Source organism: Chionomys nivalis, chromosome 12 (genome assembly GCF_950005125.1).
Source record: "Chionomys nivalis chromosome 12, mChiNiv1.1, whole genome shotgun sequence".
Taxonomy (NCBI): domain Eukaryota; kingdom Metazoa; phylum Chordata; class Mammalia; order Rodentia; family Cricetidae; genus Chionomys; species Chionomys nivalis.
This window is the reverse complement of record NC_080097.1, coordinates 44,011,585-44,027,267: the sequence shown is the minus strand read 5'-3', so window position 1 is coordinate 44,027,267 and position 15,683 is coordinate 44,011,585. Positions and strand designations below refer to the sequence as shown.

Genomic DNA, 15,683 nt, shown 5'->3' with positions numbered 1-15,683 from the left:
CCCACTTCTGAATGTCCTTCTTCCTAGCAATGGATACCAGAGATTGATGTTCCCTTAGGCAGAGATGCACCCAAGATCAAGTATTAAACGGTACCGTGAAGAGAAGCACACAGAGCAATCATTCAGTCCTCCATGGCATTGCCCTGCCTCTGTATACACTGAGCTTATTTATGGCATCTTCTGTGGTCTTGTACTCAGCTAGAATCAAGACTATCCACTTGGAGTGTTGAGAGAAGAAAGGCCTGGGATCTGTGGCTAAGAAGATATTAATGGTGCCAACTGAAGGAAAAAAAGAGCAAAATATCAGTTGATTTGGGGTTGTGAGAGAAAAAGATTCATCTCCTGCTAGCAAAATAACAACATAATAATAACAATAACAATAATAAATAATCCTGGAAAGGGGACCGTGTGAGCAGCACTTCCATAAGTAATGCTCGCTGACCTCCTACAATGTACTAGTTACAATATTTAGTATATGGAGGGCAGCTAAGATGTAACATAGTTTATTCACTTATTTATTTATTTTACTTAATTTGGGGTGTGTGCAAGATCTCAGGTACCCAGAACTGACCTGAAACTCAACATGTAGCCAAGAATGAGGACCTTCCATTTCAGATTCTCCTTCCTCCATCTCCTGGTGTTAGGATCTCAGGCACGCACTACCATATTGGGTTTATATGATGCTAGAGAGCCAACCCCAGGGCTTCACAGTGCTAGTCATTTTATCAGCTGAGATCTGCTCCCAGCCATAAAACATGTTACATCCAAAGCAGAGCCCCAATGAAATGGAACAGGGGTAAACAGTCTGAAAAAAAATATGTTGGGAAGTACTTTCTTATTCTGGAAATGCTGAGAGTCTAAGATGAGCAACACAGTGTTTACCTTTGACATTTGTTGGGGGAAGTTGTATCTGCTATGATCTGAGGACTCCCATCGGAAAGAAAATATAATCCTTAGTGGCTGAACAGAACCACGTGTGTGTCACGAGAACAGCTGGAGCATCATGCCAAAGCCAAGTGCACAGAACCTGGTGAATTCAGTCACCCAGAGGGCTACAGAGCAGACATCTGGTATAAAAAGCTAGATGACAGGCACAGGCTTTGAACTGCACATTTTCCTAAAAGGCCTCCCGTTGGGCAGAACAGCTCGGTGACATAAGCCAGGGTGAGGCTTCTTTGTCCAGCCACAGACACACAGGAACCTTCAGTTAATGAGCTGTCTTCTGGGACCTCCCTTCCATACCCACTGAAAGTAGGTCATGTCGGCCCTACAAGATGCCTTAGGAGAGCCCTTGAGTTGCAAGAAGATTCCTACATGCTGGCTTTCATGGTTACAGCTCATGCTTACACATAGCTCTGGTCTGACCAGGAACTGCCCAGACCACCTACACGGGATGCCTGTGGGATGCTGGGAAGTTTCTCCAAATGCCTCATGTCAATAGTTGAAGTCATGGAAGCATTCCTCTTGACTAAAGAAATGGCCCCTATTAAATCATTGTGGGTGAGTGAATGAGACATAGCTTTGGTGGAAACGCAGTTAGATTAGGTATTATTGGACACTATGCCCGAGCTGAGATGCTGACTAGTTTTGTGTGAACGCAGTGAACGGTCTCTAGTGGTGTGCCCCACACCTCTCTGTTCCTGTCTGTGCATCCTGCCTGAGCAATGTGCCTGGAAACAAAAAATGTAGACCGAGAAAAAGACTGAAAAATATCAAACTAGGAGGAACTGCTGAAATATAAAATTATGAAATGTAGATTTAGGAAAGCTATATTAACTTGAAGTAATTGATCTCAGATATGATAGTTATCTACTCAAAATGTAAGGTTGTGTTCTATTTGGGGGTCAGGGATTTTCACCATACAATCCAATATCCAAGTTTATGGGGAACGATATCAGGCTCAAGAGCGCAGTCACGGGGTGGAGGGGGTGAGTGAAAGGCACTGCTTTTTTTTTTTTTTTAATTTCTGCAAATGCTGATTGACTAAAAGCTCACTGTAAATCAATAGTGCTTTTACGGTGACTGTGAACCACAACACAGACTTTCTGTGTTACTAGTTCGGTTCTGGGTCCATCTCTTAACTAGGTCACCCACAGGAAGGGCCATCAGGACAGAGGCAAGTCTGGAAACCATATCTTATGAGAGAATGAAGATTTTTCTGTCAAGAAGAGATACTGAGGGAGAGGCACTGTTGGTGCTTTTCAAATATTTGGAGTGCTACCATGGAGACAAATGTTTATCATTTATTCCAGCTCCTAGAGAGAGCTAAGACAGAGATGCAGGTGATGAATGAGACGCCTGCTTCAGAGTCCCACCACAGATTCATCTGCCCTTCTGTGTAGTAAGTTTCTTGCTGATGGAGGAGTTCAAGCAGAAACTGGATGACCTCCGGCCAGAAGTATTGCAATCAGTTTCCTATATGGAGAAAGAAGCAGGATTCTCTGATTGCTGAACTCTAAGCTCCTTTCACTCAGAAGCTATGGGAAAGCCTTCATCTCGTGTTAGAGGCATCTAGCAGCCAAATAGGCATCACTGAGCTGTATGTATGTCACACATGTACAGAGACGTGATGCCAAAGAGGATGTGTGCTGTGCGCTCAGGCCCTCTTCTGGCCTCTCAAAACGTTGACCTGGAAGCTAGGTATTGACTCTGCATCCTCACTGGTTGTCTGGAGGTCAGGGCAGATCACAGTACTCCAGATGACCCCCCCCCAAAGGCTTGCATCTCTGCTAGAGTGCTCCAGATATCCCCAAGAAGAGTGTGGAGGGAAACTGTACCAGTCTGGACGAAACCTCAGCAATGAATGCCAGAAACATGTCTAGTTATTAGAACCAGGATTTGCTATGAATGCCAGAAACATGTCTAGTTATTAGAACCAGGATTTGCTAACCCTACCCTAAGAACTCAGGGTTAGCGTTAGGGTTATGTTTAGGGGTTAGGGATTAGGTTTAGGGTTAGGGTTAGGGTTAGGGTTAGGGTTAGGGTTAGAAAAACGTAGTTCTTAAGTTAGGAAAGTAGCTAATGAGATCTTACTTATTTTTCTTCCCCAGACTTCTCTGTCTGCTTGAGGCATCTTTGGGACTCTTTGACACTGAATCCCCTTTCCAGAGGAGGGAAAATAACCCCTTCCTCACAAGGAAGAGGAGTCCACAGATTTGATGCCGAGGCTCCTGATGACTGCAACCAGTATACTAGGCAACAGTCAGTAACCATGGTAGCAGTGGCCTCTCTGTCCTTGACAAGGTCATTCTAAGGACTCTGCAGGGGAGAAGAATTGAATGAGCTGGGTGAGAGGCTTTGTAGACTGTGAAGGATTTATGATAGGTTGTTGGGGGCTGTTATCATTATTGAACTGACCTAGTTCATGGAGGATGAACTACACCAGGTGCAATTGGTAGAATTTCACTTGCCCTGACAACATCCTTGGACACCTCTGTGCACTCTAGACACCCTCTGGGGTGATGAATGACTATACAACCTTTCTACTATAGAAACCCACTGAACAGGTATCTATTCTTTCTGATGTAGGCTGTACCATCTCATCTTGCTGTTGGCCCTCAGCGTCAGACCCTGTAGCTGAAAACATGGGTTCTAGTCTTGTAGAGACAGACTTGGGATTGTGTCCAGAGTGGCTGACTCTTCTCAGATCCCCTGATATCGTACTATAAAACATCCATGTGGCTCAGTGTAGAGACAAATGCACCTTGGGTCAGTCATTGAAATATTTTTTTAAGTAAAACATTTTATAGGAACAAAAGCTGACATATGCAACTCAGATATTTTTAAATCCAGAAAACAGGGCTCCCAGCAAACCTCCCTGGACCTCAGAGCCTCTTGAACCTGGACACTTTGTTTCCTGTCTGTGGTGGGTGGAAAAAGCATTAGATAAGGAAGGATTACAAATCCAGATGTCTTTCAGAGCAACCCTGCAACTGGTGCAAATCCCTAGGTCACGTGCTTGTACCCCTAAGGCATCTGCTGGAGTCTATTGGGTCAGGAAATGTGCCTTCTCTACTACACATTTCTGCAAAACACAAATAAGGAGTTGGAGGTGTAGCTCAGTTGGTAGTGCGCTTGCCTGGTATGCTCAAAGCCTGGGATTGATTCCCAGCACCACATAAAACTAGGTGTGGTGGCAACTAAGTCAGCAGGATGGACTAAAAATCCCCAAGGTGGAGTCTATTCTGTGAGGGATTCCCTGTATCATCACTAAAACAATGGTAGCCCAGGATATCCTGAGGGGTCAACAGGGGGATGCTGCAAAGCCAGGAGAAGGTCGTTTATGTCCCCCGACTCTACAGGCTCACATCCTTCTGGAAAGATGATGGGGCCTGAAAAAACCTCTTTTCCTTTAACCACAGCGCCTGAGCAAAGAATCCAGGTTTTTGTTAGTCACTGTCCCCGCCAGATGTTTCCATGTCTCCCTCCCAGCAGCAGCCTTATCTGCCTGCATCTGGAAGCTCAGGGAAAGGCCTCTAGAGAGGCTTCCAGCACAGTGGGCACTTCCCAGCTGGGCGGTTTCATTGTCTCTGATCCCAGCACCATGCAGAGGGACAGAATGTGCTGGGTGGTTTAAGGAAGGGGTCCGTTTCTATCTGGCTATACTTTGGGAGATTTCATATAAACCAGGCTCCCCAGCTTATTGCAGGAGAGCTGAATGACTTCCCTGCTGAAAAAGAAAAGGTAACAATGACGCTTTGCCCCTAACTCTCAGGAGAGGAGTGGAAAAGACTGAGTAGGGCACCCTTTGATGGCTGAGCTCTGGAGCTGGGTGTTTGGGGTTATCTTTCTTTCCCACTCTGGAAGCATGCATAGGAAGATGCATAGGGCCTTACTCTGTGCTCATAGCCTGTGCTCTGTCCCCTGAGAGCCTCTATGTAGCTGGGACTATTGGCCACCATAAGGTACCCAAGAGAATAAACTCTAAGGTACCTTGCTTTCTCAGCCGAAAATAGGTCATCATGTCTGAAAAGCAGAGAGTATTTATGTGGCAAACAGAAGCAAATATTTGAAGTAGCACAGATCCCAGCAAATCTGGAAAGCTGGTTCTGGCTAGCTGTCCATGCAGCCCTTTGCAAAGCATGAATACCTTAGAAAGAGGCGTGAGATGAAGCAAATGCATACAGCATTGCTGTTGTTAGTGCGTGCAAACATTATACTTTGCTTCAGATGTAACAAATGAGCATGGAACAAATGTGTTCCAGCTTTGAACACGGTGGGTTGGGCTGGTTCACGGAACGGTGGTCTGGAGAGGAGATTAACTGGGGCAGTAAGTGGGAAGTTAACATCTGGGAACGGGCTGAGTGAGGATAGCCACTCTGGGTATGCAGCGCTGCTGTCTGGGCCTGGAGGACAGTCTGGTGACATGAGCGTGGCAGGCCTTGTGGAGTCTCAGCCGGCTCTGCCGCCTGCCCTAGAGTTCAGGTACAAACGCCATGCTGGAAAATGAACACTGAATCTCTCTCACGTCCTCACAAGGCTGTTGTAAGAAGGATCTGTTCATTCATTCTCCATGTGCGTGGCCACTGAGCCCTAGGCTGGGCACAAGGATGAAAGGGAATGATGGATAGAGTCATGCCCTTCTTGAGCTCAACGTCTAGCGGTGGAGAAAGATGATTTCAAAACGTGTTGTTTTGTTGCCATGGCGATGATTGCTATGTACAATCAAAGACATGTAGTGTATAGTCTGGCCCAGCCTAGGATTTGCTGAGCCTGTGGCCTCGGAACCCAGGCAAGGCCAGAGAAGCTCCTGGGCCACAAGGGTTTGGTGGCTGGAGCAGGTGTCTCGCCGGCTTCCTGCCTAGACTCTAAAGAAGCCTCTGTTACCTGCTCACATCCTTCCAGGCTGGAAAATGAAAGCTTTTTCCAGCAGCGGTGCAGAGCTCCTGATTTATAGGAGGTCCAGACAGACAGCCGGCTTGTTCCTCGAGCAGCGTCCGTGTGAGTTCAGCTCTCGGCACCATCCCCACTGCACCGCCTTCCCTCCCAGGGCAGTCTGGAGCCGAACTGAACAGTGGAAACCACAGACAGGAGCAGGGCCTACTGGTGCAGGCCTTGGAGCCCAGTTCTTTGGCAGGCTGAGGTAGGAGGATTGCAAGTTCAAAGTCTTTGTGGATCTACAGGGTGAATCAAAAACTGGCCTATACAACTTAGTGACATCCTGATTCATAACAAGAAGTAAAAAGAATACGAAAGGTGTAGGTTAGTGGTAAAGCATTTGCTCAGCAGGTCTGAGGCCCTAGGTTCAATCCCCAGCCCGACAAAAGGAGAAAGAAAATCACAGAAGTGAAACCAGGCAAGATGGTGCACATCTGTAATCTCCAGTGAGCTGACAAAGGAGGTTGGCAAGTTCAAGACCAGCCTGGTCCATAGAGCAAGAGAGATTCTGCCTCAAGATAGATAGATAGATAGATAGATAGATAGATAGATAGATAGATGATAGATAGATAGATAGATAGATAGATAGATAGATAGATAGATAGATTGATCATATGTACTTACGTACCATGGAAGCACCTTTCTTCTTTCCCTTTGTTCCACGGTCCCAGTCAGAAGTCAGTGATAAGGCTAGATAATGTTACTGGCAACTTCTTAACCTCTGAGTTTCTGATTCAATCATGAGCACTGGATAATTATCCTCTAGGCAGATTCTTCTACTACGCAATGTTAGAAGCACTCACAGACAGTACCCACCTCCCCAGTCTCTATAAGCTGGTGCTGAGGGTCAGGTTTTGTGGGGTAATTCATCTCGGTAACTGTGTGTCAGATCCTGGGAGGGGAAGGGAATGAAGGTGTGTGCGTGTGCGTGTGTACGTGCATGTGGAGGATGGAGGACAACCTGAGATCTATGTCTGTCCACAGGTTCCACAAGAAATGCTTGTGTTGTGACTGACAAGAGGCAAGAACTGCCTACCTGTTTATTTTGCATTATACAAAGACTAAAAAGAGTCAAATGATTTTCTTGGCTTTAGTGACCAACACATTTTACTAAGTCGCACCCTTGTTACATTTTTTTCAAAACCTACCATTGATTAATTCCAAAAAATGTTTTTCTGTGTTTGCTACTACTAAGAACCTCATGCATCAAAACAATTTCTGTAACTCTAAGCAATGTGCCTGGCTACTGCTGCAGACCCTGCCTCCTGCCCTTCTGGGTTAAAATCTTTATTTTGAGACAGGGTCAATTGCTCAGGCTGCTTTTAACCTCTCTCTAAAACCCAAACAGGCCTTGAACTTACAATCACCTTGCCTCGGTCTCCTGGGTACTAGGATCACAGGCCTATGCCACCAGACCTGTCAAAGGGATGAGGCACAGCTGTGATCCAGTTGGGTGATAAAAAAAAAAAAATCATGTGGAAAGAGAGAAATCAATACAAAGTGACCAGTACAAACCAAGGACTACATGAGGGCATCAAAAAGCAGATGTGGGAGGTATCTAAATGGGTGAAATATTTGGGGCATGCTGGAGAGATGGCTCAGCTAGCAAGTACTTGTTTGCCTCACAAACATGAAGAACCAGGCTTGATTCCCCAGCACCCACAAAAAAAAAAAAAAGACATGGCAGCCCGTGTTTATAATCCCATGCTGGGGGGGTGGAGACAGAAGGGTCCCTGAATCTTGTTGGACAGTTAGTTGTTCTAGCTGAATCAGTGTGGAAGGACGCTTAAAAGAAATCCCACACTAGCTCAGAATTGAGAAATTGATGGTTATTTATTTAGGGGTAAACTCACAAATCAGAATCCTCTGCTTGAATGGAGAACAGAAACCGAATCCAGCAACCAGAAAGAGCGGCCAGAAAAGAGGCCAGACGCAATCTCTACATCAGTACAAATAATATTAGAGGCCACGCCCCAGTGGGAGGGAAAACACTGGCTGTTAGACTTCCTACAGCAAATCAGCAGGTTTTAGGTTCAGTGAGAGAGTGTCCCAAAAAATAAGATAGAATATGAAATATCAGACATTGATCTCTGGCTTTCACACACCCGGCAGCTGACATACAAAACACACACACACATACTCATGTAAATAGATTTTCTTAAAGACTGAAGAGATGCGTAGGGTTGAGACAGTGCTTCATGAATGTAATAACACCTTTGTCTCTACTAGAAGCCTTATGACAGCAAACAGCTTGCATGACTGGTTGACTTGTGCATCTCAGGGTCTTATACAGGGCCTGGTACATAGTAATACTCTATAAACACATACGAAGCAATAAGTGTATCTATGAATCAATCAAGCAGTTGATGACTCTTTGACCCTGAGCATTGGCTGGGGAGAATTGCAGGGACTGGCTTAAGCCAGTGACCTGGAGAGACACAGGAAGGTATGATAACTATACTATGGTCATTGTGAATGAATGTGGCCGTGAACTGGACCAGAGATGGGGCATGGACTGGATCAGATCTGAGAAGACGTCTAGGGGACTGAGGTGGTAGAATTTGAACGGCCTGTTTAAATAGCCACAATTGTCCTGCATACCTGTTTGGGCTACAGAAGTGTAGATGGGATATCAATAGACAAGAAGAAGTGTGGCCGGGGCTAAAGGGGCCGTAGGAGTGAAGAAGAGAGAGTAGAAGAAAGGACGAAGAAACCGTGGTCTGCAGAGTTGGGCGGGTGGGACTCACTTGATGGCTCGCTCTGTCTGTATTAGGAAGGATTGTGGGCATCTGGGTTGTGTGGTATGAGATGTCGAGAAAGGTCGGGAAGATGAGTCTGAATGCGACAGCCCACTTCCAAAAGAATGGTCAAACAAAGCACGCTGTGGGCCTTCTGAGCAAGATGCAGACGCTCGTTAGCAGTGGAGGACAGACCAAGTGATCGGGTTTACCACATCCCAGGAGGACGTCGACGTGAATGACATTTCTTCCACTGCATCTGCGATGCGACGTCCAGTAAGAGCTTAAATAATGGCTTCTGGAACAGAAGGAAGAGACAAGGCACCCGGCTAAGATATGCCTGGTTCTGATGCCTACAGAGAGGCCATTTGCTTGCTGCAGGGTCTCTGTTACTCTAGAAAGGTGTTGACTGCAAGTTGTGTGTCTCCTCGCTGTGCCTCTCCTCGCATCGTACCCTGACGCAATTTCTAACTAGCCTTTCAAAATGGGTGATTCTTCATAGGCAAAGATCCCAGACTGCCACATTCCACGATTTACAAGTCACCAACAGATGCTGTGTCTGTTAAATAGCCTTGTGGCATGAGCCTGGGCGTCCCCTCCCTAGCATTTACTCTCCTTCCACAAGCCCAGCAGCTACAGCATGGCAGGTCCCTGAGCTCATTGTATCTGGATTTTCCTCTCCTGAAAGAGCCTGTTGGTCACCACTGGGGCCTCCCTAAGAGGTAGGAGAATCGTTCTGTGTGGGACAAGGGCAGGACCCTGGGAGGACAGCTCATTTGGAGTAGTGGGGACATAATTGTTTTTGGCAAGAGGACCAGCATTCAGATAAATATTAGTTAGAATTGAAGACATTTCAGGTGATTGATGGGCTTCTGGGCTCCAGGGCTTCATTTTAATGTACAAACCTGGATCATCGAGATGGCTCAGTGGTAAAGGGACTTGCCCCCAAAGGCTGGCAACCTGAGCTCAGTCCTTAGGGCTATCCTCTGTCCTCTACAGTTGTGTTGTGGCATTCACTCTCATTCACACACATGTTCATACACACAAATACATGCAACAAAACTTTAACAGGCCTACATTAAAAAAAAAAAGTCTGCTTACTTTGGTATTTCAAACAAATCTCTTTGGGAACCCAAGTTCTGAGAAAAAGGAAATCCAAGCGCTTGTGGTCACTGAGGGATTCCACAGCAGTGAGATGGGGGAGGCGGTGCTTGTAGGCATGTGCTTCCTAAGCCTGAGGTCTCCCAGGACCTGGAGTGTTGCTGAGCTTGCACGAGCCCTGAGTACGTGCCACCAAAACTTGCCTGCCGCTTCCTACTGGCCTGAGGACAAGAGCAGCTCACCCCTCACGTCCACTGTCTCTGACTCATAGTCTTGCTGGGGACTATCTTGAACTTCTAACATGTGCAGTGCCAGGCAGCCCTGAGGGAATCACCCAGAGGTCAGAGTCAGAGGATCCGCAGCATTAGAGTCACGTCAATATTGGGTAAGAAAGTGGCGTGAAAGCAGAGACCCCTCAAGGGCGAGTGGTCACTGCATGGAACCTGCCTTAGAGACAGTTCCCTTTTCATTTTGATCTGTTTATTAATAAGTCTGTGCACTTGAACAAGTTACCCAACCTCACCAAGTTTCCTCATGTTTTTACCTATAAGCAGGGCTGTACCATTAGCCGTCTTGTAGATGGTGTGGTAGCTGAAGACGGGAATAGATGTAAGGTTCTGTTGACAGAGCCTTCAGGGCAGTTGACCGACACTTGACCAGCAATGGCTTTCCACAGTAGTTGCCGTTAAAGAAGAAACGGGGCACAGAGGTGCAAAGAAGTCTGCCAAGGCCCATGAACAACAGCCCGTATTTTGTTGAGTGAAAAGCAAAAGAGTGAATGAAATGGACAGTGCCCATCTTAGTTCCTTCTGAATTACTCCGACAAAGCACCATACAAGGCACCTTTGAAAAGAAAGCACTTAGTTCGGCTCATGGTTTCAGAGGCTTAGTCTATGGTGGCAGAGCAGAGGTGTGACAGACGGGACAATGGAGAGCAGAATCAACTCACACCTTGATCCACAAGTAGGAGGCTCAATGGGAAGGGCAGGAGTCTTTGAAACCTCAAAACCTGCCCCCAGGGACATGCCTCCTCTAAGGTGGCCATATCCCCTAATCCTTCCCAGCTGGTTCCACCAACTGAGGACCAAGTACCCAAACATGAGCCTGTGAGGCCTTTCTCTTTCAAACCACCCCAGTACCGCCCAGAAGAAGGACTTGTTTGTACAGGTAAAGATAAGTGTTGCTGTGGGACAATGGTCTTGTACCCTGTCCCTTATATTGTATTGTTTTAATAAAATGCGGATTGGCCAGTAGCTAGGCAGGATGTATAGGTGGGGTGACCAGGCAGGAAGTAGAGGCGGGGTGATGAGAGCAGGAGAATTTTGGAAAGAGGAAAAACATCACTCTGCAGTCGTCACAGAGGAAGCAAGATGAGAAGGCCTCACTGATAAAAGGTACCAAGTCACGTGGCTAACACAGACAAAAATTATAGGCTACTTTAAGATGTAAGAGTTAATAAGAAGCCTGAGCTAATAGGCCAGCCAGTGTGTAATGAATATAGACCTCAGTGTGTTTTTGGGGGGCTAAACAGCTGCAGGATCAGGCAGGACAGAAAAGAAACGCCTGTCAACAAGGTCTTTTACCTCAGAAGAAAGAGAGCAAAGCCCATTCTGTCTGCTTCCTCTCCTTAAGTGTTGTAGGGATTGAATCCATTTCTCCTCCTCCATGCCTCAGATGCATATTCCATACATACAAAGACATAAATGGGCCATCATATACCACCATGCACATATGTGAGCAAAGACCCACATGGCACACACACAGCCTGGCCACCATATACATGTCTTCTACACACATGCATAGACACAGTACTCACTCTCGAATACACAAAGACAGATTCAAATTCATGGATACATAGAAGCACAGAGAGATATGCATACTACACACACATATACAAGTACCACTATGCATATATGCATGCATCATAGAAATACATGTATGAACTGAACTGGGAGAGCAATGAAGACAGTGATAGCTAAAGCCAACCCTAGGGCTCTCTATCCCCATACTGAAGCCCACAGATCTGCCAATGGGCCATATCTTGTCCTACATCGAGGCAAGAGTTTGGACAGGTATGGCAGTTTGTAGCCTCAGTTTGTGCAGGTCCCTTCTCAGGACAGCTGCCAAGCTTCCCAGCCAGCTCTTCTCTCTCTACAGTACCAAGCTAGGGGTCACAGCTCCCACCTGTAAGCTCATGCAACTGCTGACAGCCAATGAAAGATCTGTGAGTGGAATTATGTCAGCCGTGCCTGCGGTGGATGAGGACAGCTGTAACTTTCCTTCTGGGCATGATGTAGCCACGCTGGATGCCAGGGGCCTCCTGCTGTGGGAAGAGGCAGGCAGGGGCTGGCCCATGGGCTTGGATTAAACCTCAGGCCACTTCTTGGCTCATCACTGCCCATGTGTCCAGGTGGCACGAGTCCTGTGGGCTGATGAGGGCTGTAAAGGATCCAGTCTGGAACACATAACCCTGCCCCGGTAGCTTTCCTTCCGCTTCTCTTGGAGGGAACTGGGGCCAAACGTCATTATTCTCAGCCACATACTTTCCACTGCCTTGCAGGACCTGTGGACTCTGAAGCCTGGCTTTGGGCTCTGAAGCCTGTGGCTGGAGACAGTAATCCCTGGGCACTCAAATAATGGCTCTGTTCAATCTCTGATTCATTTGCATCCTGGCTGGACAGACAGGGCTCTTGGGTCATTGGAGTCTTCCTTCCAGCTTGGCCCTCACTGGCCCCATCTCTCTGTCCCTGGCCTTGCTCAGGGTGTGTCTCACACACCACCCCAGGGTGGTCTGAGGAAGAAAATTGAATTACTAGCTTTTTCTTCCGTAAATTTGCAGACAGTAGCGGTAAACCACATTATTCTGTTTAGGGATTAGGTAAGAGGCTGCATGCTAAGTGCTTGACTTAGAGTTCCTCGCTGTGAAGCACTGTTAGCAGCTGTTGCTATTATACACTGTATTTCATAGCATCTGAGGGTAAATTTGGAGCCAGGGACATCATTAGGGAGGGAGGACTAGCTGGAATCAGCCAGGGAAGATCATAGGCATCTCTAGCTAAGACATCTGTGTGTTAGAGACGAAAAGGAGCCAACTGAGGACCAAGCATAGATCAGGCTTTAGAAAGGACTCTCCGCGGCCAGTCCTGTGGCAGATGGGTGGAGGCAGGGACTCCTTTAGGGACTGTTGCCAAGATATGGCAATGTCTCCAGGGAGGGGGCAGGAAGAGAGTTTCTGGATGGGCTGTGCCTTGGAGAAGCATGAAACGTGTCAACATAACTCTGGGGCCCCTCCCTCCAGTCATTTCTCTCATTCAGCATTCAGCGTGGTCCCTAAAGGCCTCACTTCTGCACACAAAGGCATTCCAGTGGAGTGTCAGGGACTGAGGAGCACATCTAGGAGTAGGCACCTCCCCCACCCTCTCCTCTAGCCTTCTTCTTTCTTTAGCAGAGTCCTGCCAGTGAATCCCTCTTAACCCAAACCCAAACCTCTATTCCCACTGACCCAGAAGATTTAAAGATGGTTTTTTTTCTTTTCTTAATTGTTTTTATTGAGCTATATATTTTTCTCTGCTCCCGTTAGACATTCAGAATCTTGCCTTGCCACAGCCAAATAATCATCCCCAGCCCTATTTAGCTCACAGCTCCCCAGGTTCGAGGCTCTCCTGCACATGACATGCTCAACACTGGGTGGCTTTGCTTCTTTTCCTGCAAGCAGGACCTCTGGGGGCTTTCACGGGAGGAATGATGTAAGGTAGTGCTCCCGGCGACTGGGGTAGCTTAAAGGTCCCCTGTGTGGGGCTCCAGTCTGACAAGCACACATGGACATGTACACATACATACTCGTTGGTATGTTTGCACACACTTTGGGGTGAAATGCAAAAAAATGCAGAGGAGTTTGAGTTTCTGAAGAGTCAAAGAATACTTTCTTTCTTATGCTTTTATATTTAAAGCCCAATGTAGGAAGAATCTACTGCCTGCAGTTCTCTGGTTTCTTGTAGGAAAAAGAGGAGTTTTGGGGGCTTTTCAAGACTACTCTGAGCACTCCAAGTCATCCTTGGCGCTTGTTGCCACACTACCTCCCTATATATAGCAGTTAGTAACAGTGATATGTGCCCACTGGGAGTGCTCAGGGCCTTTTGCAGAGCCCGGAGAGAGGCAGGCCAGCAGAACTCAGCCTGTGATCCCTGAGGACATAATTGCTGTTTGGTACTTGTCCAGGGCTAAGCTCCTATCATAACCCCTGTCTTCCTGCTATATCTCCCTCTTTACAGAGCCTAAATATACAGGTGGAAGACATCCGGATTCGACCCATCCTTTCCGCCTTCCGCCATCGCAAGCCTGTGACAGAAGGCTACGTGGAGGTGAAGGAGGGCAAGACCTGGAAGCAGATCTGTGACAAGCACTGGACAGCCAAGAATTCCCATGTGGTCTGTGGCATGTTTGGCTTCCCTGCAGAGAAGACCTACAACCCTAAAGCCTACAAGTGAGTGGGCAGGGCCAGCGGGGGCAGAGTTTCCTGGGCTCCTATTCTTGTGGGGTCAATGCCAGCCCTAGTGACAGACTGTTTCACTGACTGCTTAGCCTTGCTTTTGAGTAACTCACGCTCCTATGGGAAACAAGCTAGATGAGGGAACTACAATAGCCACATAGGAAGGCTTACCCAATAAGGAACACAGTTCTCCAGTCCAGGGAAATACCACCGTCAGTTCCAGCAGCCACTGGAGAACATATAGGCTGTATAAGGGTAATATATAGGCTTGGCAAGGACAGCACTGAGTTAAGAAATGTTTGGCAAGCCAGGGATATGGTTCAGGGTCTCTTGGCTCCAGGGACAGTTTCCCCATCCAGCTTCTCACCCAGTCTTCACCAGGCAGCTGTGAACTTCTAGGATTGGTACTAGCTCGGTAGGACTAGAACAGGGGTGGCCCCAGGCAGAGTTATCTGTGGGTCCTGATCAGAGCTGATTATATGGATGAGCCTGGTCCCTGGATTAATAGCTCTCAGTAGCCTTTTTTCCTGTCTCTCATCAATTTTCTTACAAATGGGTCCTATGCAGGCCTGAGGCTCTAAGGAAAAAAAAAAATATTGTCAAAGTTGTCCTCAGTCTGTCTATATAATCTGTCCCTGTATAATCTGAGGCCCCTCATGGACCTGCTGCCCGACATATTCTCATGACTGGGTCATCACCCAAGACCCTCCTCAGAAGCTCTCCGTGGTTCCTCTGAGACCTGCTCCCCTGCTGAGCTGACAGGCCGGGGGGGGCACTCACAAGTTTCAGAGTTTAGTCCATTGGTTATGATGCTCCTGGAAGGCAGACCAGAGGGTGACTAAATTCTTCTTTGGTTGTTCCAACATCAGGCCAAGTGAAAGGTCTAACGCAAATGATAGCAATGGGCTATCACACTCTCCTAATCAATTCTAAGTCTTGGGTCAGTTGACAGGTCCAGAACCCCAGAACAAAAAGGAAGGACCTGGGTACCTTGCCAAAACCTTATATTGCTTTCCTCCCAGCTCCCTGCAAAGGGACCCCTTCCCTGGATGGCTGTGTGTCAGGAAGGAAGGAGTACTCGAATCTTCTGTGGAGTGCTGGGCTAGCTCTGACTGACCCAAGAGTATAGTGTGTATGTGGCTCATTAGTCCGAGGAGGAGTTTTGACTGACGTCCTTCTCACATGGACCCAATAAACGCCAATCCTTGGATGACCCCCCACAGTTTAGGAAGTGTAGTTAGAATAGACAGTGAGTCCCTGGCAGGCTCTCCTAAAATCTAGCTTTCCCTTAGCTGGGGACAGCCTCTGGGACTCCAGCTAATGAACTGCTGCAGCCCTGCTGACTTCCATCTTGGCATAAGGCCGGCCCCAACCTCAGTCATCCGTCTCATGTTCAGGCCCCGGGTGGCTATGCTTCTTTTCCCTCTCACCTCATCTCGGATTCTCCTGGGCTGGCCACCGAGAGAGCTTGAATGAGG

At 47.4% G+C, this 15,683-nt stretch overlaps 1 protein-coding gene across 1 annotated transcript in view; it reads left to right on the top strand.

Annotated features, from left to right (window-relative positions):
- Positions 1–15,683, top strand: part of Loxl2 (lysyl oxidase like 2) — an 80,631-nt gene that overhangs the window by 34,853 nt on the left and 30,095 nt on the right. Inside the window, exon 4 of the mRNA XM_057786752.1 lies at positions 13,988–14,199. Within this exon, the coding sequence (XP_057642735.1) occupies positions 13,988–14,199 (212 nt within the window). The remainder of the gene's footprint in view (positions 1–13,987; positions 14,200–15,683) is intronic.